The sequence below is a fragment of the Stegostoma tigrinum genome, chromosome 2, assembly GCF_030684315.1.
Source record: "Stegostoma tigrinum isolate sSteTig4 chromosome 2, sSteTig4.hap1, whole genome shotgun sequence".
NCBI classification, from domain to species: domain Eukaryota; kingdom Metazoa; phylum Chordata; class Chondrichthyes; order Orectolobiformes; family Stegostomatidae; genus Stegostoma; species Stegostoma tigrinum.
This window is the reverse complement of record NC_081355.1, coordinates 73,901,657-73,927,927: the sequence shown is the minus strand read 5'-3', so window position 1 is coordinate 73,927,927 and position 26,271 is coordinate 73,901,657. Positions and strand designations below refer to the sequence as shown.

The 26,271-nt window shown below is 44.3% G+C and overlaps 1 protein-coding gene across 1 annotated transcript in view; it reads right to left on the bottom strand.

The window, feature by feature from the left end:
* Nucleotides 1-5,426: 5,426 nt before the first annotated feature.
* abcb5 (ATP-binding cassette, sub-family B (MDR/TAP), member 5) overlaps nt 5,427-26,271 on the bottom strand; it is a 100,060-nt gene continuing 79,215 nt past the window's right edge. Inside the window, exons 25-29 of the mRNA XM_059654618.1 lie at nt 25,067-25,223; nt 22,310-22,507; nt 16,702-16,908; nt 7,090-7,236; nt 5,427-5,706 (exon numbers count right to left, since the gene is read on the bottom strand). Coding sequence (XP_059510601.1) covers nt 5,509-5,706; nt 7,090-7,236; nt 16,702-16,908; nt 22,310-22,507; nt 25,067-25,223 — 907 coding nt within the window. The 3' untranslated portion in view covers nt 5,427-5,508. The remainder of the gene's footprint in view (nt 5,707-7,089; nt 7,237-16,701; nt 16,909-22,309; nt 22,508-25,066; nt 25,224-26,271) is intronic.

Below are 26,271 nucleotides of genomic sequence, written 5' to 3'. Positions count from 1 at the left end.
AACAAAGTTGCTGGAAAAGCTCAGCAGGTCTGGCAGCATCTATGAAGGAGAAAACAGAGTTAACGTTTCAGGTCCGGTGACCCTTCCTCAGAACAGGTGGCCCAGGGTCTTAGTTGCGAGGGGAATGTAGATGTGCTGTGATGCAGTGACCCAGTCGACACTTTGTTTCCCCGATGTAAAGGAGACCACATTGTGAGCTGCAAATGCAGTAGAGTAGATTCTGAGAAGCACAGGTCAAGTATTACTCCACCTGGAACGTACGTTTGGGCCCTTGGATACTGGGTTGGGGGGAGGTAAATGAGCAGGTGTTGAACCTTTGCCAGTTACAGGGTAAGGCGCCATGGGGCTGTGGGTTTGAAGGGGGTGTAGTGGCGGTGGTGGTGGGGGAGCAGTTTGAGGGTGAAGCAAAAGTGGACCACAGTGTCCCAGAGGGAGCAGTCCCTGCAGAAGGTGGCCAAGGAAGGGGAGGGAAGTATGTGTCTGGTTGTGGTATTTTGCTGGAGGTGGAGGAAATGGTGTCTGATGATCTTCTCAATGTGGATGCTGGTGGGAAGGTAGGTAATGACAAGGGGAACCATTTCGCTCTTGTGGAAGGGAAGACAGGGAATGAGGGCAGAAGTGCGGTAGATGGGCCAGACCCAGTTGAGGGCCTAGTTGACAACGGTGCTCTGGAATCCTCGGTTGAAGAAGAAGGTGGACATTTCAGAATCTCTCTTTTCAAAGTTGGCCTTATCTGAACATATGTGATGGAGACGGAGAAACGGAGAGAATGGAATGGAGTCTTTACAGGAAACAGCGTGCGAGGTTGTATCATCCAGGTAGTTGTGGGAGTCAGTGGGTTTATCATGGATATTAGTGGCCAGCTTAAAGTTTTAGCAAAGATCTGTAGCTCGTGTTGTGAGTGAGGTTATTGACTTGCTTGCCGAGCTGGCTTGTTCTCATTCAGACTTTTCGTCACCATGCATGGTAATGTCATCAGTGAGGCCTCCAAGGAAGTGATGTTGTTCTCCTTGGCCTGGAATTTATACTGTCCAGTCCGTTATGGTTAGTAGTGTCATTTCTGGTTCTGTTCTATGCGGTTTGTATATGGGGGTCCAATCCTGTACATTTATTGATTGCATTATGGGCTGAGAAACACGCATCTAGGAATTCCACTGTGTGTCTATGTTTGGTTTGGGCTACTATGGTTACATTGCCCCAGTTAAACTGATGGCCTTCATTGTCTGAGTTTAGTGAGATTGAGGAAAGTTCATCTTGCCATTTTGCTGCTAGCTGATGTTCATGTATTCTGATGGCTATTTCCTTCCTGCCTGTCCAATGTAATGTTTGTGGCTGTCGTTGTATGGTATTTTGTAAGCCACATTGGTTCTGCATGTTGTGGGAATGTAAACACTTTCAAGGATGAAAGACCCTCTCTGATGCTTCATCAGAGACTCCACTGACAATGTCACCTCACATGGTGATGAAATGCCTGAACAAAAGCAAGCCAGCTTGGCGAGCAAGTCAACAACCTTATTAGTGGCCAGTCTATCCCTGGAAATGGAAACAGAGATGTTGAACTTGGGAAAGGAGGAGTCAGAGACAGACCAGTTGAAAGTGAGGGCAGGGTAGAAATTTGAAGCAAAATTGATGCTCTTTTCCAATTGTGGACAAGAGAGGCAAGATGCATCGATGACATCACCAATACATGATTGGTTGAGCCAAAATGTTTTCCTCCCCTGTAATGTATGTTTCTGCTATTCATTCATTTAATAAGAACATTTACTCGAGTGACTTGCAGTGATTCATTCACAGGCGGAACTTTTGTTCACAAAACACAATGACAGCACTGAAATTGAAATTTAAGAAATGCCTCGTAAGATTTTAATTGACAAATTGCTGAATTTAATGTTTACCTAAACAACAAATCCTGTTCTCATTGGGCAAAACATAAACTTTAACTGCAAGATGGAGATTATGCAGTTTGGGTGCATAGGGAACATTAAAAAACCAGTTTTGATTCAATAGTTCCATAAAAACAACTTATAAATTGATTATCAATTGTCTTTAATCATTGGGTTTTGTTAGTATGCATTCAAATCTGTGAACTGTTCATGTTTAGCTTTATTCAATTACACCGATATAATGATTTTTAAAATTTCACTGAATTATAGCATTTCAAAAAAAAACAGAACCATTTAACCCAGTTATAGAAATATGCCAATATTTTAGCCCTGTTAGATTTCTTCTAACTTTATACCATTTAATTCTAACTTACATTCAAATGCATCAATAATATTCATAAGCAGCCCATCTTAACAGCTTCCACCTTGTCACTGCTTTGGCTAAACAATTCCCTCATGGATTTTTTTTTAAATCAGTGACTTTCTTATATTTATGACTCCCTGTTTTGAACAACTTCAAGCGGACATATCCTCTTTGCTTACCCTATCAATCTCTTTCATTATTTCAAGGATTTTATTAGGACTTTCTACAGAACAGGCAGCATAGTGGACCAATGGTTAGCACCACTGCCTCACTGTGCCAGGCACCTGGGTTCAATTCCAGGTTTGGCTGACTGTCTGTGTGATGTTTGCATGTTCTCTCCACGTCTACGTGGGTTTCCTTGGGGCAGTCTGAAGATATGTGGGTTAGGGGATTGGATGTACAGGCTAGGTAAATGTGGGGTTACTGGGATAGGATGAGTGGAGGTTTTTCAGAGTCTCAATGGATCAAATGGCCTCTATTTGCACTGTAAGGGTTCTGTGGCTCTAATATCCCAAGGAAGGGTCACCAGACCAGAAATGTCAACTCTGTATTTTCCTTCACAGATGCTATCAGACCTGCTGAGCTTTTCCAACAACTTTGTTTTGGTTCTTAATATCCTGATTAGAACATAGAACATAGAACAGTACAGCACAGAACAGGCGCTTCAGCCCACGATGTTGTGCTGACCATTGATCCTCATGTATGCACCCTCAAATTTCTGTGACCATATGCATGTCCAGCAGTCTCTTAAATGTCCCCAATGACCTTGCTTCCACAACTGCTGCTGGCAACGCATTCCATGCTCTCACAACTCTCTGTGTAAAGAACCCGCCTCTGACATCCCCTCTATACTTTCCTCCAACCAGCTTAGAACTATGACCCCTCATGTTAGCCATTTCTGCCCCGGGAAATAGTCTGGAAATAGTCTCTGGCTATCTGATTGTTCAGTGTTTCTCTGTAGTTCTTGGTTCTGGTATCCTGCCTTTTCTGTCCTACTCTCTCTCTCTCTCTCTCTCTCTCTCTCTCTCTCAGACACACACAATACATTAATGGAAGGGTGCAGTTGGTGCATTTGTCCACAAATCAAGAGGATATAGACATTACAGTAGTGAGACTACATCAATTTTCAACATCATTCACTTTTCAGCTGTTGGGTCCTTTCCCAAGTCCAGTACACAATCTATACCTACTCTAAGGAGTCGCTCTGCTGAAAAGTTAGCTCACTTGGTTGGATGTCTTGTTTGCAAAACCAAGTGACACCATAAGCATTGACTCAATTTCCACACTGGCTTACATTCCCCTGAAGATCCCATCTTTCCAAACTTGTCTGTATCCAAGTTATGGTGGCCTTCAGGATAAAATCACCAACCCCCACCCTGTTATCTCTCTGTAATGAAAGAACAGCTCTCTGAGTCTGTGGTGACTTTACCTGTCCAATCATAAAAAAAAAGGCAAAGTCCACTGCTTATGAAAAATGAAGAGGTAGTTCATACCAAACATTGACAATCAATTGAAAAGCAGAGCTATTCGAAGATACATTCCAAATAATTTACATTACAATAGTGAATAAAAAAATAAAAACCAATCAAATTTGTGTTATCTGCACTGTAGTAAATGGATTTCACCACCAACCAGAATGATACACCCTCTGCTCACAACAAACCATGTGCATTTTAAACATTTTGACTTTTTGTCGAGAGTGATATTCTGATTTAGAACATAGAACATAGAACAATACAGCACAGAACAGGCCCTTCAGCCCACAATGTTGTGCCGACCATTGATCCTCATATATGCACCCTCAAATTTCTGTGACCATATGCATGTCCAGCAGTCTTTTAAATGTCCCCAATAACCTTGCTTCCACAACTGCTGCTGGGAACGCATTCCATGCTCTCACAACTCTCTGTGTAAAGAACCCGCCTCTGACATCCCCTCTATACTTTCCTCCAACCAGCTTAAAACTATGATCCCTTGTGCCAGCCATTTCTGCCCTGGGAAATAGTCTCTGGCTATCAACTCTATCTATGCCTCTCATTATCTTGTATACCTCAATTAGGTCCCCTCTCCTCCTCCTTTTCTCCAATGAAAAGAGGCCGAGCTCAGTCAACCTCTCTTCATAAGATAAGCCCTCCAGTCCAGGCAGCATCCTGGTAAACCTCCTCTGAACCCTCTCCAAAGCATCCATATCTTTCCTATAATAGGGCGACCAGAACTGGATGCAGTATTCCAAGTGCGGTCTAACCAAAGTTTTATAGAGCTGCAACAAGATCTCACGATTCTTAAACTCAATCCCCCTGCTAATGAAAGCCAAAACAACATTTGAGACTATTAACTTATGTTTTCATGCTTTGCACTTCTTTCTTCTTTAGCCAACAGAGTGTGCAGCTGAGCTGCTCACAAAGTGCAAAAAATATGCCTCTGCAGAAACCATTATGTGGCGCATGCCAAGTGCAGAGCAGAACTTATTTAGATGTTACATATATCTTTCTGTACCGTTAATGGGGATTTAGTTATCGGATGCTTTACTTGCTTTATAAAAGACATCTTTGTGTTTATTACTGACAGCTATTTCTCTCCGAGACACTCAAATTCACCACTACATAAATGAATTCACATTCTTCTACCTGTTGTTGTTGCCTTTGTAGTAACTCCCTAGCAAGTGGCATTTTCATTTACTGGCGCACCAAAGCCCATTGAGTGCAGGATAACACAAATTCCACTGTATGTTGGAGCACTTGTGACTGATAATTCAAAACCAAATAGGCAATAACCAGTTATGTGCTATTTGAACATCTGAGGAAAAGTACACAAAGTTTTCATTAATATAAAAAAAAACACATTTTTTGAACAACATTTTATGAAATTGCATTTGTATGTGCAATCTTAAAACAAAGTGAAAGGCAGCATCTTCTGATTGAAATTTTTATTTTCAAAGTTGACATGTACAGATAAATATGCTTGGGACATGTTATAGTTACAATAGCAGAGTAGCAGATGAAACTCACGCCAATGCCATTAGAGATAACAAAGTGTGGAGCTGGGTGAACACAGCAGGCCAAGCAGCATCTTAGGAGCACATAAACTGACGTTTCGGGCCTAATGAAGGGCCTAGGCCCGAAATGTCAGCTGTTGTGCTCCTAAGATGCTGCTTGGCCTGCTGTGTTCATCCAGCTCCACACTTTGTTATCTCGGATTCTCCAGCATCTGCAGGTCCCATTATCTCCAATGCCATTAGAAATCAATTTGACAATATTCATATTAACGCTGAACTTGTGCATGGACAAGTGCATGATAAGCTCCCTCTTTACTGAGGAGCTGGTTATGAGTTCCCTTTTCCACAACTTGACCGTTCTGTATCACAGCTATAATGTCAGCATTTTGGATTGTTGACAACCGGTGAGCAACAATGATGCATGTTCGACCCTGCCTGGCTTTATCCAAGGCCTGCTGGACAATCTGTGAAAAGATAAAGAATGCAAATGTTAGGTTCGACTTTCAAAAATGGTAATACAATTGTAGCAAAAATGCTCACCTAGTAAAAGATTATCAATGCCAACTTGCCAGCATTTTGTTTTAAAAAAGGATGATCATATAATTCAAAGTACAGCTGCCTCAAGATAATCTGATTTTCACCAGTGGCACATACAAGTCATGACTTGTGCACATCAGACCTGGTCGGAGAAGGTCCAATACTGCTAAAGTCCTTGGAGAAGTAGGACACCCTATTAGAAATAGTCCCAGGGCATTTGGGGTAAGTCTGCTGATATTTGCAAGAAATAACTGCCCTGGAGAGAAACAGGTCGCTGTGGGACTGTTAAAATCCATGCACTCATTGAAACTGGAAAGAAAGCTATTACAGGAGCTGTCAAAAAGGGTTTCAGAGTTGTCAAACAGAGTTGTTAAGCTGTAAAAAACATTTAAAGCTGTTGCTATTTAAATATTTCACAACCATAGTAGATGGCCTGTCATTTCACATTTTAATTGATAACTCCAAGTTGGTGTAAGTTCTTTGAAGTGAGGCACTATGAATCTTGATGCTAGTTTTTAGAAGGGATTAAAGGAAGCTAAATGTTGTGAATTTTACCAATAGCAGTAGTTTATTTTGGCATTGACATAAAAGGCACTGAAGAACTTTATGTTCTCCATTTCAACATAGACCCTGATGTCTATCCATTACGATGCAGGGTAATTGGGCTTGCAGGGTGGAAGGACACAGGTGGTTTATGGGAAAAAATGGGTGACATGAATTGGTACTAAGTTGGCATAGGGCTATAAAATGCATGGCGTATGTGGGAAGCATAGATTGATATGGAGGATATGAGAGACCTTGGACATGGGTATCAGGGTTAGGCTAGTATGGAGGAAATGAAATGGACTGGGATGAGTTGTGGGCATGAGTTCACATGAGCTGGCATGGGAAGTGATATTCAGGGTGAGGGATGAGGATTAGAGAAATGATGTGGTTTATTGCCTTTTCTTCCCTTACCTTGATAAAATGCTAGCAAACTGGTGTAGGCCCCCTATTCAGCACAGCCCTGCACAGAGCAAGCTCCAAAGGGTTTCTGGGTCACCTGCCAAGATTCCCAATTTTTATCCCCCAAACTCCCAGAATACTTTATCTCAAGTCAGGTTTTCAGTGCAGAACATTGACCTGACTTCATGTTACTAACACAAGCGTGAAAGTTCAGTCCTAATACTGCAAAGTCAGGTTCATTTGCCATGAAGAACCAGATACCCTGAGGCTTGAATGGTTTAAGCTATTTAAAGTTTAATCTGCACAAAAACAAGTTAAATAATTATGTTACCCAGTTAATACAGATGATAAATTAAGATAATAACCTTTTCACTTTCATTGTCCAGGGCAGATGTTGCTTCATCAAGGAGTAGGATCTTTGGGTTACGAACAAGGGCTCGAGCAATGGCTATTCTTTGTTTTTGACCACCAGAAAGTTGTGTTCCTTTATCTCCTATTCGAGTGTTGTACCCCTATACAGAAAGAGATCCTTTAAATTGACACGATTGAGGGGAATTGTAACCAATCTTTATCAATGATCACAAGATCCCTACAGATGAAGGCACGTGTCTGGCCCAATTTAACTCATTCATGTTACATTCCCACATTGCTGCATCTAATTGCATCTTAAATTATTCCAGGATTACTGAATTCACAAATCTGTCCTGCACGTTCATTCAAAGAACTGATGAAACTCTTTAAACTAAATTATTGAAGGCACTTGATTCCCTGGCTCCCCACCCAATCCCCATGGCTAAAAGATTGAGGGAGCCCACTGAGGAAAATATCATCTGTCCTGTAGCCAATTAATGGTCAGTTAGCTGAAAAAAGGCTGGAAGCAGGACTTGCTCTTTGCAATCATTACAAACAAGTAAAGAGGAAAAAGTTCCATGGATGGTTCAACAATATCTTTGACTTAGAATGCAAACTTTGACACTGTCTCTGTAAGTCCATTGGTGACATTGTGCCCTGAGAATAAGTTTTTTGACATTACTTCCTTTGCTTCTTAAAATGTGACGTCATTGGACCTGTTAAAACTAATAAATAATTATTATACAAGTGAGAAAAGTAATTAAAAAATTGAAACCAACAAATTATTAAATAAATTACAGTATGTTGATCATATGTTTTGAAATGGAATACACGAGAGCCATTGTATTGTAAAACTTACACAAAATGCTTGATTAACAAAGTCTGTATCTATCTCGTTTTGGAATAACACTACCTGCTTCGATAGGTGTGAAATATTAATATACATACAGTGTATTATATGTGCTTTATAATTCAAATAATCTTAATTTCTTCAATTATGATAAAGCTGAATTTCTCCAGAAGACTTCATGTAAACAGAGATACCAAGTTCCAAAAAGAAAAGTAAGAAAAAGAACTTAAATGTTGTGTGAATGAATGGTAAACTACGCACATTTGCAATGTGGCATGACAACAGGGCTCCCTCAGTCTTTTAGCCAGGGGCATCAGTTGGGGAGCCAGGGAATGTGATCATCAAATTTTTTTCTCTTTAAGATGAATTTGAGCAGATAATGGAGCAGGTTCTGTGATGGTAGTTGTTGAATTACTGTATAGTTTCTGAATCAGACAGGCAGTATACCTTTAAGACAGTTACATTAAAACACAACGTAAGATGTTCTGGTATACAGTTATATCCCTCAGCTTCAGTTGTGTTTTCAGTGCAGTAGAGTCAGTGTGGACAGTTATGTCTATGCAATAAACAATAGCTTGAGTCAGCACGGAACCTAGACCATGGATAAGTCTGAGATATGTCAATGTAAAGAGTTGGTATAGCTAATAAACTTCAAGATAACCAACTCAACAAGAACCCAGTCTGTTTGCATATTTTAGATGAGCTACATGTAGGGCAGGACACAGTGGTGTTTGACACAAGAAACTACAACTGTAGTGACTCTAAAACTGTCTATCTTTATCACTTTAATTCCATTGAATTGCTAAAAACTTTGAGAGTCTGAGTATATTCAGAAAGAAAGACATTTAAAAATTATATGCTTCTCCTATGGTGCAAACCCAACCTGTAAATAATAAAAAAATACATGAACTGATAAGAAGTTCCACTCCTATATTGTTAGTCGCACAGAAGTGTTTGAAAAGATTGTACCTTGTTGAATAAGGTGTAACTCGATTTTCGATGATGTTTCAAATTTATAATTGCTGCTAAATACCCTCAGTAGTCTTAGAAAATAATTTAAAATGGTGGAATATCAAATTTCACCATAATGATAAAGGAAATTTTTTTAAGCTTTTCCTTCCTTGAATGTTTATCTTAATCCAAACATGATTGCTATTTAGCGAATGAAAATTTCAATTAAACATGAAAAATATTAGGTATTTTTATCTGAAAGTAGAAATTGCTGGAAGAGTTCAGCAGGTCTGGCGGCATCTGTGGAGAGAAATCAGAGTTTTTGTTTTGGGTTGAGTGACCCTTCCTCAAAACTAGTTTTTATTAAATATTTTTATCTGATTGTAACTTCACTGTTGCTGCACGCTAAGACGTCCCCTTGACCTGACACCAGATTTAAATTGTTGTTGGGAAGAGGGAAAACTGTGCCTCAGAGGTCACCAATTCATTGTTGGCAGCTTTAATTGAGGCTAAAGCTAAGCGTTGACTCACCACAGTTGACTACAAATCCTACTTCCTTGTTTCTGGGTCAAGGAAGCTTCTCTGACATTCTGGGTGAGAAAAAAAAAACAATGTACAGCCAAACTGTGTGAAGAAACTGTAGATAGTATTGGAATTCTAACTTGGCAGCAATTTAAACAAGCTAATCCTCCAAAAATTAAGTTAGTGATGTCTGTATCACATTTTGTTGCAAAGGTGCACACCTAATAATTAAATATTTTGAGTACTTCGTTAACACAGATGAACAGCATGACACAAAGACAAGGACATAGTGTGTGCACAATTTGCCTTGTGTCTATTGAACACTGTGTCAGATTCTGTTCACAGATGCACTTGTACCTGTTCACTTGAAAACTATTTTACCCTTAAAAACAAAGGCAACATTTGATGGTCTATATTTTGTGACTGTAGGTCATTCCAAAGCTGCTTCCAGTCAATGAAAGATCTTGTAAGTGTAGGACAGGGTTTTCCCTTCCTAGAGGTGATGGGACAAATAGTGGGAAGCGCAAATAATGGGGCGGATTTGCAGAAGAGCTCATCATCCCTTTCTGCCACCTCAGCAAACAAGTTCTCGGTGTAAATGCCAATGGGCAACCTTCCTGAACTGTCACCAATTAAGGCACAAAAACACTAATTAAATACCAATATTAAGGTCCTAAATCCACGCTGAGATTATTATCTATGTTTTACTGGTGACGTGATGAAAAAAAATACCAAGCGTGATTTGGTGATGGGAAGAAGAGGCCATCAAGTGTGTCAGAACATTTCTGTATGTAAACAAAAATAATTGACTGCTTTCCTTCCAGGTGAGAAAACTGGCTACTTTGGTCCTGTTTCTGTGATTATGGGAATCAACCAATGGGCTAGGGGCAAAACCCAATGAATGTTTTGTTTTAAAAAAGTAGGAAAGTGGCTGCAAGGAAATGAGGGAGGCCTGCTTGCACCTTGGGAAAGGGAGGAGGAGAGCAATCTATTTGTCCCATCTAGGGATAATTTTTGGTATGGATACGGGTTGAATATAGTCACCATTTCATTCCAGTTTCCTCTCAATGATCCATTCTGCAATGCCCCCAAACCCCACTAAAAAAACACATAGCTTTATGCTGTTGCAGGACATTATTGCTGTACAGCAAAGACCTCCATAAAGTCCCTCCAACTCCCCATGGGTGCCTGACTCCAATAACTTAAGGCTGTGCAGATTTTCCAGATGAACTCAATATGCTACAAAACCTGCCCCTTAGCATCACAGTGACTGATTTGTGCTCACTCGAATGGGGTCTCTTGCTGGTGAAAGTGTTAGTCACTGTGGTTACTGTTTTAATGTAGGAATGTAACAGCCAAATTAGACACAGCCAGCTCCATTTAATGTGAGGGTAACCAAATGATCAATTACTTGTTCTGAATGAAGGATAAACATTGGCCAAAGTCAAGGACATTAGGGATAACTGCCCTACTCTTCTTAAAAAGTAGTGCCTTGGAAATTTTTACATGCAACCAAGAGGATTGACAAAACCTTGATTTAGGGTCTTATACAAAAATGTTGGGTGGAATTTTTACTATTCCCTGAATGAAATGGGAAATGGCAAGGCAGTTGGGGAGCTATTGGGAGAATGGAGATACTGAGGAATAAAGAGTCTGATTTTCCACGCAGGGTTTCAACAGTTACTGGGAATCTCGCCTGTGAACAGCATGAGCGTTATTTGCATGCTTTAGCATCTCATGAATACCTGATCTTGCCACAATTACATGCAGGGCAAGTTCCAATTTTTACGGGCTGTGGAGAGAAACTAGACAACATCAAGTTTCAATATGAAAATCAGAGCAATTACCTAGCATCTTCTTTAAGAATCCAACTTGGCCAGCATTCCCCAACATCTCATGGGCAGCAGCTGCTCACACAGACTCCACAGAATTCTGCATTGTTCATGCATCTGACTCAGCACATTATCATACACACTCACACTTCAACATTGCATTTAGAAGTTCACTGGCATCCTACTTTATATTGTTGCTGTCTGGTTATATTGTACATAGGACAGGAACCCATCTCATGCATCAAAACATGGTATGTCTCAGGGTTTTTATATTGCTTTCTTAGCACTCACTGACTTTGCACCTACATGGATGGTCACATCATCTTGGTTGTGCCTTGCCTTTTTGGGCACTGCCGCTTCATTCAGAATTTGCTGGCTCACAGTACTTGACTTGCCTTATAGTGCAGGCAGCTTGTTATGTTTTCCAGCAATGATCATTCAAGGAGGTAGACATATTGCTGAATGACATTGCACTACAGTAATGGCATACCTGAAACAGCTGCAATCAAATGGCCATGTCTCAGCAATTATTGGAAGCAGTCCTCAGCCAAGTCCAGAGGTTTGTTGTTGGTCAGTCAGTACTGCAACAGTTAGTCACAGGCGTTGTCCAATATCAGTCCAGGGACTTGGATACAATCTGTTAGCCACTGGACAATCAAGGTCAAGGGTTCTGCATAATTACAGTCTGGTGAGTGAATCACGGTCAGTCCTACAGGTCCAGTTCAACCAGTCCAGGAATTAGCAGGAAGTCAGTTAGGGAGCTATGCAAAGATCAGTAAGGATATGGTCAGACATCACTCAAAGCTGACCATCCAAGTTAATCAAGGGGTTGGATCATGGCCAGTCCAAGGGCTATGTTCACCAAAAGTCAAGGGGTCATTATCAGAGGCCAGTGTTGTGGTAAGGACTTTGGGGAAACCAACTACAGAATTGGAGGCAACCGCATGCTAAGTAAGATGCAGAGGAGATAATAATTGTGAATGGGAGTAATTCAACATATCATGGTGGGAGACTATAAAAGCTAAGTAAGGCACAAGAGTACGGTGCTACTGGAAGTTCACTACTGCCCTGGTTTTGATGGGGAATCAGTATATCACAATGTTTGACACAATAAAGCAGTAGGTCTGGAGCTCAGGGGGTCAACTGAGGAGTAAAGTGTTGAACAATAAATTTGAGTGGCAATGTGGGGGAAGCTCACACGTGATGGGCTTGGCAGCAAACCAAGGCAGAAAGGAACATGAAACTTTGGGGGGTCAGCCAGACTGACACGCTGAACTTGCAACTCATTCCATGATGTGCTACCTGTGCTACCTTCCATTCCCATGCGAATCATAAATGTGAAATGGAAATGAATGTTAGCTACCAGTGCTTTGTCTGTACAGTGTTGTCAACCATGGGCAGCATGAGTGGAGTAACTGAGCTTTATTTGTGTGAGAGAGTGGCCTCAACATCTGAGTAATCTGATGGCCATCAAGGGACAATGGCATTAATCATGCCTCGCAATGTACGGGTGAATGATATCTGGAATTAAAAGTGAGAAACTATGTCAATTAAAAACCCTGACCAAAAGTAGCCATGTCACTAATTGTTACATATTGCAAGGGCTGGGGTGGCGGGGTTGGGGGTGGTGGTGTTAGTGCGTGAGAAGAAGAGAGAGAGATAGAGAGAGTGTGTGTGAGAGAGGGAGAGACATGCTACCACACTTGCAATCTCCTACATTATGTGGACCTAATGTATGTAGGATAATGTTGAAATATTATATATGTGCATTACAGCTGCTGAATGATCACATAATAATTTATTTGATTATTTAAATTAACAATGAGCTGTTTTATTTTTGATTTTCCACAAAAATGCTGGTTGGAATCCCCCGGGGATCCTGACACTGAAGCTGTTGCCACCCATATTCATGTTTGCTGCACCATGAGCATCCACACAAACTGATAAGGAACTCATGTACCTGGAAACCCAGGGCTGGCAGTAACCTTCAGCCAATATGGAGCAGCCACGTAACACAAAGTTTCCTGCAAAAGGTGTCTTTCTGTTGTGGAGAAAATGCAGGAGTCCCCTGGTCATTCTTATTTGTTGGAATGTCCTTCAGATGTGAGAGGGGCAGTGGCAGCAAGACTGTCACCTGTAGTGGCACTGGAGGTGCAGGGAGCTACACTGTACAAAGGCAGCAGTCAGAATGCCATAACATGAGGCACAGAGTGTGCGCAATGCAACACTTTCTTCCAGCGGGGCTGCCAGGGCCATGCAATATCTCCTGAAGATGAGCTGCCTATGCTGGCACAGCCCCGTGACAGCACCATACAGACAAAGCACAACTTACACAGTTTGTGTTTGACAATTGAAGGTTACAACAATGTTATATGATAGATGACAAGGATCTGGTAATGACGATCTGAAGATGAGGATCTGTGAAAGCTACAGCATTGTTCCAAGTAAGAAAATGAGGACGTTCATCAGAAAGTGTATCACCTTCACCATCCTACAGTGTAACACCATCACCTGCAGGGACCATTAGAGGATTAACATTTGGTAAGTGCTTTCAATGGAATGCAGTCAGGTGAAGTCATCATTTACTGATTGTAAAAGCTGCAAGGGAAAGCATCCTCTGTTTAATCCCAACCCCAAATACACCTTACCAGTTTCTTCTTTTTGTTTTTCCTGTTGTTCCATAAATGTTAGCTGTACTAACCAATGGAAGCCTTCACAACACCTGATGCTCCCTCATTCAATCATGACAATGTTTTATGTTTGTATCAGCACTCAGAAAAGATTAGCCGTCCTTCAGACAGAGTTAAAACATAGTAGGCATTAAGGAAGGGTACCTACCCGGGCGTGCCTGGAGTGTCTCAAGAGGATATTTCAATATGTGGTTCCTTCTGCTGGATGCCTACTAGCATCATCTTGTCACTTTGTGAGGAAGGTTCACTTGGAAAGAGGTCAAAGTTCCTCGTCCCTATGTCACCTTGCTGTTGGTGTTGACCACCAGTAGCAAAAGTGTTGAAGTGCAGGTCTGCATGCATCTCCAGCAGCTAATGACTATTCTATTGGCTCTCCACAGCAGCCATTAAACTGTCTGCTAACAGGCCAGAGCCAGGATTATACAGATGATATTGGTTGACTCTTCCAATTTTTGATCTAGCTTCCCAAGCATTAAGAAAGAAGTTTGCCTGCTGACCCTGTGTCAGTATGCTCATGTTGACAAAGTTATTAATGGCCAACAAAAACAGCAGTTGCTCAGCAAGTCTGGCAGCATCCGTGAAGAAAATATCAAAGTTAATATCTTGGGTCCGATGACCCATCCTCAGAGCTCCCCCAGTGCTGAGGAAGGGTCACCGGATCTGAAGCGTTAACTCTGATTTGTTTTCTTCACAGCCTCTGCCAGACCTGCTGAGCTTTCCCAGCAACTTCTGTTTTTGTTACTGACTTGCAGCATCCGCAGTTCCTTTAGTTTTTATTAATGGCCAACACCATGTAAACCTCTCTTAGCCGAGACTGAGCAAGAGTCTGCACTCTAGCAGTTCACACAGTGCCAGTGGACTGGGCATTTCTTCCTTGGCCAACTGCAGAGATGTGCCAGTAATATGCTCACTACAACATCCTCCCAACTCTAATCCGGCTCACGGACCCACCGAGATATCAGCATCTGAGTTGGGAAGAGTGCAGGAGACAGCCTGTTCTGTGTATCCTCTGACAAGTCTGTGCCTTTTGGCACAGAGGTGAAGGAAATGTTATTGGCAGGAAAGGCTAGTCTCTTTATGGTGGAGGCTGACAGGGATGCAGGTTCTTGCAAAAAGCATGACAGGTAATGAGTTGGTAAACAGGGTAGAAATTCAGGTATGTAAAGAATACATTCACAGTGCTGGGATTGGGAAGGCAGCACAGCACGATTCTTGGTCACCAAGGCATAAAGCTTTTGTCATTATCACATCAGTGGTCATGGATCTGTCGTGGTAAGGCAAGAATTCTCTCTGCATAGCAGGTGAGCAGCCTACCACCCACATTTTCCCTTGCAGCCCTACCATGGGCCATTATCTCCTGGCATGAGACAAGGTCAAGATTTGTATGAGATGAAAGTGACTGGCACAGCTGCTGCACTGGTGCAAGTTGACAAAAGTTGGTGAGGTATCTGAAGTTAACGAGATTGTGCTAAGTTAATGGTTTTGGGGGAATGGGGTGTGTTTGAGATAGATGCTGCTTATAACACTGGGAGTAGTAGACCATGAACCTTGGTGGGCACAGTAAGGGAATTACAAGTGAATGTGAGTTTAGAAGAGAGAAGATGATGGCATTTAAACTTGTGGAGCGCAGATAGTCATTAATCTATTAATTGCATGGCTGGGCAATCCTTAACATGGACACCACACTGATCCAGGTAGCAACTTCAGACCAGGCTTTCAGAGAACCGTGCACCTGAATTCTAAGGCCCCTCTGTTCCGCTACACTGCTTAAGGCCCTAACATTCACCATGAAACTCCTAACTTGATTTGACTTTCTAAAATGCAACACTTTATATTAAACTCCATTTGTCATTTCTCGACCCACTTCCCCAGCTGATCAAGATCCTGCTGCAATTTCTGATAACCTTCCTCACTGTCCATGATATGCCTATTTTAGTGTCATCTGCAAACTTACTAATCATGCCTTGTACATTCTCATGCAAATCATCAGTATAAGCAACAAACAGCAATGGACCCAGCACCGAGCCCTGAGGCACACCACTAGTCACAGGCCTCCTGTCAGACAAGCATTCTTTCAGTATTACCCTCTGTTTTGTACCATCAAGCCAATTGTGTAACCAATTTGCCAGCTCTCCCTGGCTTCCATGTGATCTAACCTTACAAAACAGCCTACCACGTGAAAACTTATCAAAGGCCTTACTGAAATCCATATAGGCTACATGCACTGCCTTGTCTTCATCAACCTTCCCGGTCACTCCACCAAAGAACGCTAATAAATTTATGAGGTATGATCTCTCATGCACAAAGCCATGCTGACTACTCCTTATCAAACTCTGTCTTTCTAAATGCATGTATATCTTATCCCTCAGAAACTTCTCAAGTAACTTACCTACCACAGATTTTAAGCTTACTGGTCTGTAATTCCCAGGATTTTCTTTGCAGCCCTTCTTGAATAAGGGCACAACATTTGCTACCCTCCAGTCCTCTGGGACTTCACCCATCACTAATGACAATGCAAATATATCAGCCAGGACCCCCATAATTTCTTCCCTTGTCTCTTACAGGGTTAGTAACTCATTTACTGTAAAATACTAATTTGGTAGCACAGAACTTTGGGCACTTACAAATTCAGTCATTTAGCATTTAATTTCTTAATTATGCTTATACATTTGTGTTTATTTGTAATATAAACTTCTTATTTAATATGTAGAAATGTATTAAAATATTAAACATTGCGTGCCTGCACCATTATTAAAAAGATATCTATAAATGTGGACTTACTTCAGGCAAGCTTTGTATGAAATCGTGAATATTGGCTGCTCTTGCAGCCTCTTCAATCTCTTCTTGAGTTACAGTTTTGCTGTTGTCACCATATTCTATATTTTCAGCAATGCTACAATCAAAGAGTACGGGCTCCTGTGATACGATTCCAATGTGTTGTCTCAACCATGACAAGGCAAGACATTTATAATCTTTCCCATCTGCCAACTGGAAAAGACAATATGATGCAGTGAATTCAAACTGTAATGCTGAAAAAGTGTATGGAATACTTCCTTGATTTCTATATGCATAACTAATTTATTCTATGAAGAGTACTCTTATTAATTCACTCTTACTTTCAATATGATTTCATCTTGCATAATGGCAGGTTATGAGGTACTGTAGGCAGTAAAAACAATGAAACAGACACAAACACAAGAACCACATCATCATAGATAGAGATGGATAATAAAATGTGAGGCTGGATGAACACAGCAGGCCAAGCAGCATCTCAGGAGCACAAAAGCTGACGTTTCGGGCCTAGACCCTTCATCAGAGAGGGGGATGGGGGGAGGGAACTGGAATAAATAGGGAGAGAGGGGGAGGCGGACCGAAGATGGAGAGTAAAGAAGATAGGTGGAGAGGGTGTAGGTGGGGAGGTAGGGAGGGGATAGGTCAGTCCAGGGAAGACGGACAGGTCAAGGAGGTGGGATGAGGTTAGTAGGTAGCTGGGGGTGCGGCTTGGGGTGGGAGGAAGGGATGGGTGAGAGGAAGAACCGGTTAGGGAGGCAGAGACAGGTTGGACTGGTTTTGGGATGCAGTGGGTGGGGGGGAAGAGCTGGGCTGGTTGTGTGGTGCAGTGGGGGGAGGGGATGAACTGGGCTGGTTGAGGGATGCAGTGGGGGAAGGGGAGATTTTGAAACTGGTGAAGTCCACATTGATACCATATGGCTGCAGGGTTCCCAGGCGGAATATGAGTTGCTGTTCCTGCAACCTTCGGGTGGCATCATTGTGGCAGTGCAGGAGGCCCATGATGGACATGTCATCAAGAGAATGGGAGGGGGAGTGGAAATGGTTTGCGACTGGGAGGTGCAGTTGTTTGTTGCGAACTGAGCGGAGGTGTTCTGCAAAGCGGTCCCCAAGCCTCCGCTTGGTTTCCCCAATGTAGAGAAAGCCGCACCGGGTACAGTGGATGCAGAATACCACATTGGCAGATGTGCAGGTGAACCTCTGCTTAATGTGGAATGTCATCTTGGGGCCTGGGATGGGGGTGAGGGAGGAGGTGTGGGGACAAGTGTAGCATTTCCTGCGGTTGCAGGGGAAGGTGCCGGGTGTGGTGGGGTTGGAGGGCAGTGTGGAGCGAACAAGGGAGTCACGGAGAGAGTGGTCTCTCCGGAAAGCAGACAGGGGTGGGGATGGAAACATGTCTTGGGTGGTGGGGTCGGATTGTAAATGGCGGAAGTGTCGGAGGATAATGCGTTGTATCCGGAGGTTGGTAGGGTGGTGTGTGAGAACGAGGGGGATCCTCTTGGGGCGGTTGTGGCGGGGGCGGGGTGTGAGGGATGTGTCGCGGGAAATGCGGGAGACGCGGTCAAGGGCGTTCTCAATCACCGTGGGGGGGAAGTTGCGGTCCTTAAAGAACTTGGACATCTGGGATGTGCGGGAGTGGAATGTCTTATCGTGGGAGCAGATGCGGCGGAGGCGGAGGAATTGGGAATAGGGGATGGAATTTTTGCAGGAGGGTGGGTGGGAGGAGGTGTATTCTAGGTAGCTGTGGGAGTCGGTGGGCTTGAAATGGACATCAGTTACAAGCTGGTTGCCTGAGATGGAGACTGAGAGGTCCAGGAAGGTGAGGGATGTGCTGGAGATGGCCCAGGTGAACTGAAGGTTGGGGTGGAAGGTGTTGGTGAAGTGGATGAACTGTTCGAGCTCCTCTGGGGAGCAAGAGGCGGCGCCGATACAGTCATCAATGAACCGGAGGAAGAGGTGGGGTTTGGGGCCTGTGTAGGTGCGGAAGATGGACTGTTCCACGTAACCTACAAAGAGGCAGGCATAGCTGGGGCCCATGCGGGTGCCCATGGCCACCCCCTTAGTCTGTAGGAAGTGGGAGGAGTCAAAAGAGAAGTTGTTGAGTGTGAGGACGAGTTCCGCTAGGCGGATGAGAGTGTCGGTGGAGGGGGCCTGGTCGGGCCTGCAGGACAGGAAGAAGCGGAGGGCCTTGAGCCCATCTCCATGCGGAATGCAGGTGTACAGGGACTGGACGTCCATGGTGAATATGAGGTGTTGGGGGCCAGGGAATTGGAAGTCCTGGAGGAGGTGGAGGGCGTGGGTGGTGTCACGGACATAGGTGGGGAGTTCCTGGACCAAAGGGGAGAAAATGGAGTCCAGATAGGTGGAGATGAGTTCGGTGGGGCAGGAGCAGGCTGAGACGATGGGTCGACCAGGGCAGGCAGGTTTGTGGATTTTGGGAAGGAGATAGAAACGGGCCGTGCGGGGTTGGGGAACAATGAGGTTGGAGGCTGTGGGTGGGAGGTCCCCTGAGGTGATGAGGTCATGAATGGTGTTGGAGATGATGGTTTGGTGCTCGGGTGTGGGGTCATGATCGAGGAGGCGGTAGGAGGTGGTGTCGGAGAGTTGGCGTCTGGCCTCGGCGATGTAGATGTCGGTGCGCCATACTACCACTGCGCCACCCTTGTCTGCGGGTTTGATGGTGAGGTTGGGGTTGGAGCGGAGGGAGCGGAGGGCTGCCCGTTCTGCGGGGGAGAGGTTGGAGTGGGTGAGAGGGGTGGAGAGGTTGAGGCGGTTAATGTCTCGACGGCAGTTGGAGATGAAGAGGTCGAGGGAGGGTAGGAGGCCTGGGGGTGGTGTCCAGGAGGAGGACTTGTGTTGGAAGCGGGTGAAGGGGTCAGTGGAAGGAGGGTTGGGTTCCCGGTTGAAGAAGTAGGCATGCAGGCAAAGACGGCGGAAAAACTGCTCTATGTCCGACCGTGACTGGTATTCGTTGATGTGTGGTTGTAGGGGGACAAAGGTGAGCCCCTTGCTCAGGACTGACCGTTCGTCCTCAGTCAGTGGGAGGTCTGGGGGGATGGTGAAGATTCGGCAGGGCTCAGGGTGGCTGTCTCCTCTGGGGTTACAGGCTGCGGAGGTTGTGGGCGGAGCGATGATGTCGTCGACCGTGGGCGGGGTTCCGTCGGCGTCGACCGTGGGCGGGGTTCCGTCGGCGTCGACCGTGGGCGGGGTTCCGTCGGCGTCGACCGTGGGCGGGGTTCCGTCGGCGTCGACCGTGGGCGGGGTTCCGTCGGCGTCGACCGTGGGCGGGGTTCCGTCGGCGTCGACCGTGGGCGGGGTTCCGTCGGCGTCGACCGTGGGCGGGGTTCCGTCGGCGTCGACCGTGGGCGGGGTTCCGTCGGCGTCGACCGTGGGCGGGGTTCCGTCGGCGGTGGGAGGATCGGGGTGGGCGGCAGCAGCTGAGGTGAGGGTGGTTTGTGGGCTGTAGTACCTGGACGTGGAGGTGGTGACTGCAGCAGCGGTTCCGGAAGTTCTGTGGCCGGCGGAGGCCGATGTGACGTCATCGGTGGGGTCTCCGGCCGTGTCCTCATGGTCAATGGCGGCGGGTGCATGGTGGGGGAGGGGCAGGGACAGAGTCAGGATTTGGGAGGCGCAGGAATCCTCTTGTGGGTGGCAGGGGCCCGTGAGTTGGTTGTACTTACGATTTTTGGTGTCCAGTAAAGCTGAGTGGAACTGGGTGTTCAGTCTGTGGATCCTGCGGAGGATAAAAAACAGCAGGGGTCCTTTGCAGGTCTGGGAGAGGGAGGCTCTGAGCTGGGGCAGGCTGGATTGCAGTGCCTGGAGGTGCCGGCGCATGGCTGCAAGTGTCTGTTTCAGGACTCGCAGGGAGAACCGCTTCTGAAGGGTCTGAATATTCTGGGTGTAGAGGTGGTCACGGTTGGGGCCAAATTGGGAAGGCTGAAATGTGGACTGTAGTCCCTTGGGGATGATCTGGTTCCGTAGGCAGGTGCTGAGAAAGATGATGTGGCTGTGGTACCTGGTTTGCTTCAGGACATGGTCGAGCAGTTTCAAGGCCGAAGAGATTACAAGAGAGTTGCAATGGGAGAGAGATTCCCTGAGGTTGGTCCGGAGGGAGGAGGGTAACTTCTTCAGGTTAGGCATCCCTGGAAGAGGCTTCGCAGTGAGGTTAAAATAGTATCAGAGATAATGGGAACTGCAGATGCTGGAGATTCCAAGATAATAAAATGTGAGGCTGGATGAACACAGCAGGCCAAGCAGCATCTCAGGAGCACAAAAGCTGACGTTTCGGGCCTAGACCCTTCATCAGAGAGGGGGATGGGGGGAGGGAACTGGAATAAATAGGGAGAGAGGGGGAGGCGGACCGAAGATGGAGAGTAAAGAAGATAGGTGGAGAGGGTGTAGGTGGGGAGGTAGGGAGGGGATAGGTCAGTCCAGGGAAGACGGACAGGTCAAGGAGGTGGGATGAGGTTAGTAGGTAGCTGGGGGTGCGGCTTGGGGTGGGAGGAAGGGATGGGTGAGAGGAAGAACCGGTTAGGGAGGCAGAGACAGGTTGGACTGGTTTTGGGATGCAGTGGGTGGGGGGGAAGAGCTGGGCTGGTTGTGTGGTGCAGTGGGGGGAGGGGATGAACTGGGCTGGTTGAGGGATGCAGTGGGGGAAGGGGAGATTTTGAAACTGGTGAAGTCCACATTGATACCATATGGCTGCAGGGTTCCCAGGCGGAATATGAGTTGCTGTTCCTGCAACCTTCGGGTGGCATCATTGTGGCAGTGCAGGAGGCCCATGATGGACATGTCATCAAGAGAATGGGAGGGGGAGTGGAAATGGTTTGCGACTGGGAGGTGCAGTTGTTTGTTGCGAACTGAGCGGAGGTGTTCTGCAAAGCGGTCCCCAAGCCTCCGCTTGGTTTCCCCAATGTAGAGACCCTATCATCATTATTTCTTGAAAACTGGGATTCGGTTCCAGGTGCATCACCTTTCTATTTCCCAGTTTGAGGTGTCATGTTTCATTTATGGATGCAGACAGGTTACTTCATTGCAAATGTGTACATCTTGAATGGTTAATATCAGTGAATGAGAACTCTGGAAGAGTGCAAGGGCTGTACTTGCATTGCTGGAAGAATAAACAGGATATAAAAAGCCAACAATTTTTCAGTGAAAAACACCATGAAGTCTGGGTTGTATTTTTATTGTATGGATGCAAGAGCTGGGGCATCAGAAAGGTTGATAACAACAGTTGGCAACAGCTGATGAGTTCATGAGAAGAATACGGTGACTAGTGGTGAACCACCGATCTATATATTGAACACATGGCTTGGACAAGAATTGCCTTTTATTCACAAGGTTCAAGAGTGAAAATGCAAAGCAGCAAAAAGGAAGACACAAAATGGGGGCAGAGAACATGAACTAAAATGGTTGAACTTCATGTTCATCCTGGAAGACTTTTAAACTTCTAGTCAAAAGATCACATTGTGATTTATCGGAGCGCAACACGTGCCTAGGCCAGAAAGATCAGAGTCAGAGCAAGGGGAATAATTGAAATGATAAATGAGAGGAATTGAGCTGATAGCTGAGAAATAAAGTTTTATGAATTGACTCTTACCAATCGTCCATCAACAGCATCATAAAATCTCTCAAGTAACTGAACTGACGTGCTCTTTCCACATCCACTGCTTCCAACACAAGCCAGAGACTGGCCTTTATTAACTTGTACACTTAGACCTTTTAGGACCTGTATGTCTGGCCGTGTAGGGTATGAAAATTTCACATTGCAGAACTCAATGTTCCCTTCAAAATTGCTCTAAAAAAGGAGAAAGGATGAAATAGTTATCATAATTCAATACAGAAGATATGCTAATATCAAACAATCATGACATTGCTAACTTTAATAAGCAACTGAATCTTATAATAATTCATTTACATAATTACAAGTATACACCAAATATAATTTACAGTTAGGAAAGCAAAACAGAAATAATGTAAATACTCAAAGACAGGCAGCATCAGTGGAGAGAAAAACAGAGTTAATGTTTCAGGTCTGTGAACCTTCATCAGAACCCCAAGAAAAGTTTGAAATATGCAGGTTTTGTGGAACTGAAAAGGGAAGAGTAGATAGAAAAGCAAAAGAAAAAAGCAAATGATGGGGCAGGAGAGTGAAAAGGATACTGAAATAAAATCAAAGAGGAAGGCCAAAGTGATGGGACCTGTAATGCGAACAAAGAGATGTCCAGATAAGGTATGAATGGTATGATAGGAGCTATACGAATGCAAAGTGAAGGAATTATGATAAAAGTTCGTGAAATGCAAAATAGCAAAAAGGAAGACACAAAATGGGGGCAGAGAACATGAACTAAAATGGTTGAACTCCATGTTTATCCTGGAAGACTTTTAAACTTCTAGTCAAAAGATCACATTGTGATTTATCGGAGCGTAACAGATGCCTGGGCCAGAAAGATCAGAGTCAGAGCAAGGGGAAGAATTGAAATGATAAATGAGAGGAATGTCATGGTCTGGGATTTTCCAATTTGGAGCTAAAGTTCTGCTTTAGCCTGGGGTGACTTATCTCATGCGATTAGATGCTCTATACTTCATTTTCTATGCAAGCAGGATGTTGACCAAATGATCCATAAATCATAAAGGGCTAGAAAGCAGGAACAAAAATTCCGGTACTGTGTTTAAAGACCAGCAGGACACATTTCACTTGCTGCAGTCCTGGAGCCTGAGTATCACTCCAACCCTAGTGAAGGTGATCCCAAGAAGCAGAAGCTGGCATATATTTCAGTGACCCTTCATTACAGGTGTTGTTGTATGGAATAAAGACAAAGAAGGCAGGTCCTCTTCTTGGGAGATGGCTAAAGGATGCCTCCCCCTCAAAAGCATCTAGCCTGGAGTCAGTCAGTGAGTGACACTGATCCCCAACAATGCAACCAGCTGCAGAGCTTAAATAGAATGAATAAATTGCTACACTCAACCAAAATAAATGGAACTCTCACTGGGCATCATTCTGTCTAACTCTCCACTGCACAGGCATTTCATTAAAGGCTCATGATCTGTAAGCCTGAGCATCACATGCATGAGGTGCACTGATAAGTTCACATCCACGTCATATTCACAAAGTTCCAATCCTACAAGGGAACTTCCCACCCTCCTCACCTACCAAGTATGACTCACCAGCTCGCATGGTGACGCAAGCTCACGAACTTTTATTGCCCCCATTGTCATCATATTTAGTCCCCTTATTTATTTCATTGTGGAATAAGCTGGTCCGTTATCAGGTGGAGAGGAACATGATTGATGGAGAGTTGTTGCATATTAAGACCCTCACCCTACTTGAGCAGTGGACAATGGAGCTGATCACAGAAGATCAAGTGTATTCATGTACGACTGAAAAGGCAGTGATGGGTCTCTCAGTCTCAAAACTCCAAGGCCCGTTGTCGCACTAAATGAGTTGGATTCAGTGTAGCTCACCCGTCTTCTCCTATTCTTAGCTCTTATTGTCACATATTCAGCTTCTCTCCTGTCCTGATCTCCTATTTATAATATCCCTGTTTACCTACCAGTTTTGTATATATCTCTCTCTACGAGCTCCATGTCCAGCTGTCCACACAACTCCACCCTTTTCTTGTGCCTCACCTACCCCAATTTCAGCTTCAGCATAAACATCACTTTTTCCGAGGTGTTAACTCAAGAAGAGTCAGTGGACTCAAAATGTTAACTCTGCTTTCTTCCCACAGATGCTAACAGACCTGCTGAGCTTCTTGAACAATTTCAGCATTTTTTTTGTTTCAGCTTTCCAGCATTCACAGTTATTTGTGTAAACGTGTCCCTTTGGCAAGGGGAAGATATGTTCTGCTGTTGGCATCTCACTGGAACTGGAAGAAATGGCAGAGGATACTCTCTTAAATAGAAATTGTGCTGCGGTGGAAGATGAGAGAAACACAAACTTTGTAATCATTCTCGGAAAGATGGAGGTGATGAAGGGATGACAGCAGAAATGCATGACATTGAATAGACATTGCCTAGAGCCCTGACAACCACAATGGGGAAAATAGAGTTGAGGAGAGGGGGTAAAATGCCAGAAGTGCTGGTATGGAAGATAGCATTGTCTGAACAGAAGTGGAAGAGGTGGAAAAACTAGGAGAATGTTTAAGTCTTTATATAAGGAAGCACTGTTGTCTAGTTAGCTGTGTTAGTCCATGGGTTTACAGTGAATATTAATCAAAAAACAAAATACAGAGAGAGGTGAAGGAAGAATTTCAAGAATGCACCATGAAAATTGTAGAATTAATTAACAAGCATTTAACAGACAGTTACTGGACATTGAAATAACTCCTGTTAGAGGCAATCACTTGCTATTTACCAGTTTTTCTCCTTCTTCCATGTAAGTTTCAATTAATGACTTCCTTTCTAAAAGTTGCAATATCTTTTGTGCAGAAATTTTAGCTTTTGTATAGTCCGGTGCAAGAGTTGAAGATTGTCCCATGTGCATAGCAGCAAATACAATGGCAGCAAAAACCCTAATATTATTTTTAAAAAGATAAACAAAAGGCTTTATTCTATTCAGTATTTTGGAAAAGTCTGCTTGTGATGAAATAGCTTCATGAGAATTGGGCAAACTGTTCAATCGATGTTTTTAACTGATTTTTATTTTCCTAACAAGATATCCCTGGTGGAAGTAAACTCTGTGATTTATCATTGTAATAATTCACCCAAAGACATAACGGACAAAGACAGTTGCCTGGAATATTCTGATCTGGTTCACAACCCTTGTTTCTAAACCAGATTAGACAAAATGTTTCCTGCTTCTAGCATTTTCCTAGTCAGATTTCTGATGCAAGATCAAACACAACAGGAGCTGTCCAGCAATCCATACAGGCACCATCCCAATGGACTGTTGCAGAGACCTTTCTCATGCTATATTCTATTCCTTCTGGTCACATGTGTGAACAGAGTAGATTGTGAGCTGAGGAGGCAGCCACTCCCACATAAGTTCAGTGATGTTGGTGCAGCAGGACCTCTTGGAGGCATGTAAAGGCGTGGGGTGCTTGGTACGTGAGGGAAGGGGGTGTCAAGTACATAGGGTGACAAATGAATGAGGGGATAGGGTTCGGGGGTATAGATGGTATGGGTGCCAGCCAGGTAAGAAAGGCAGGTGCCAGGTGCACATGGATGTAGTCCAAGGGTTAAGTGCCAGGTGAATCACAGCTCAAGTGCATGGAAGCTGAGAGAACAGGGTGTCAGGTGGGTGAGGGATAGAATGTCAGCTGGTAGATAGAGGAGAAGATAGGTGGAGAGGAGACAGACAAGTTAAAGGGGTGGGGATGGAGCCTGTAGAGGTGAGTACATGTGGGGAGGAAGGTGGGAGATAGGTCTGTGTGGGGAGGACGGACAGGTCAAGGGGGCGGGATGAGGTTAGTAGGTAGGAAATGGAGGTGCAGCTTGAGGTGGGAGGAGGGGATACTCCTCTATTCATCTTTGATCTGCCTCCCCCTCTCTCCCTATTTATTTCAGAACCCTCTCCCCCTCCCCCTTTTCTGATGAAGGGTCTAGGCCAGGAAAGTCAGC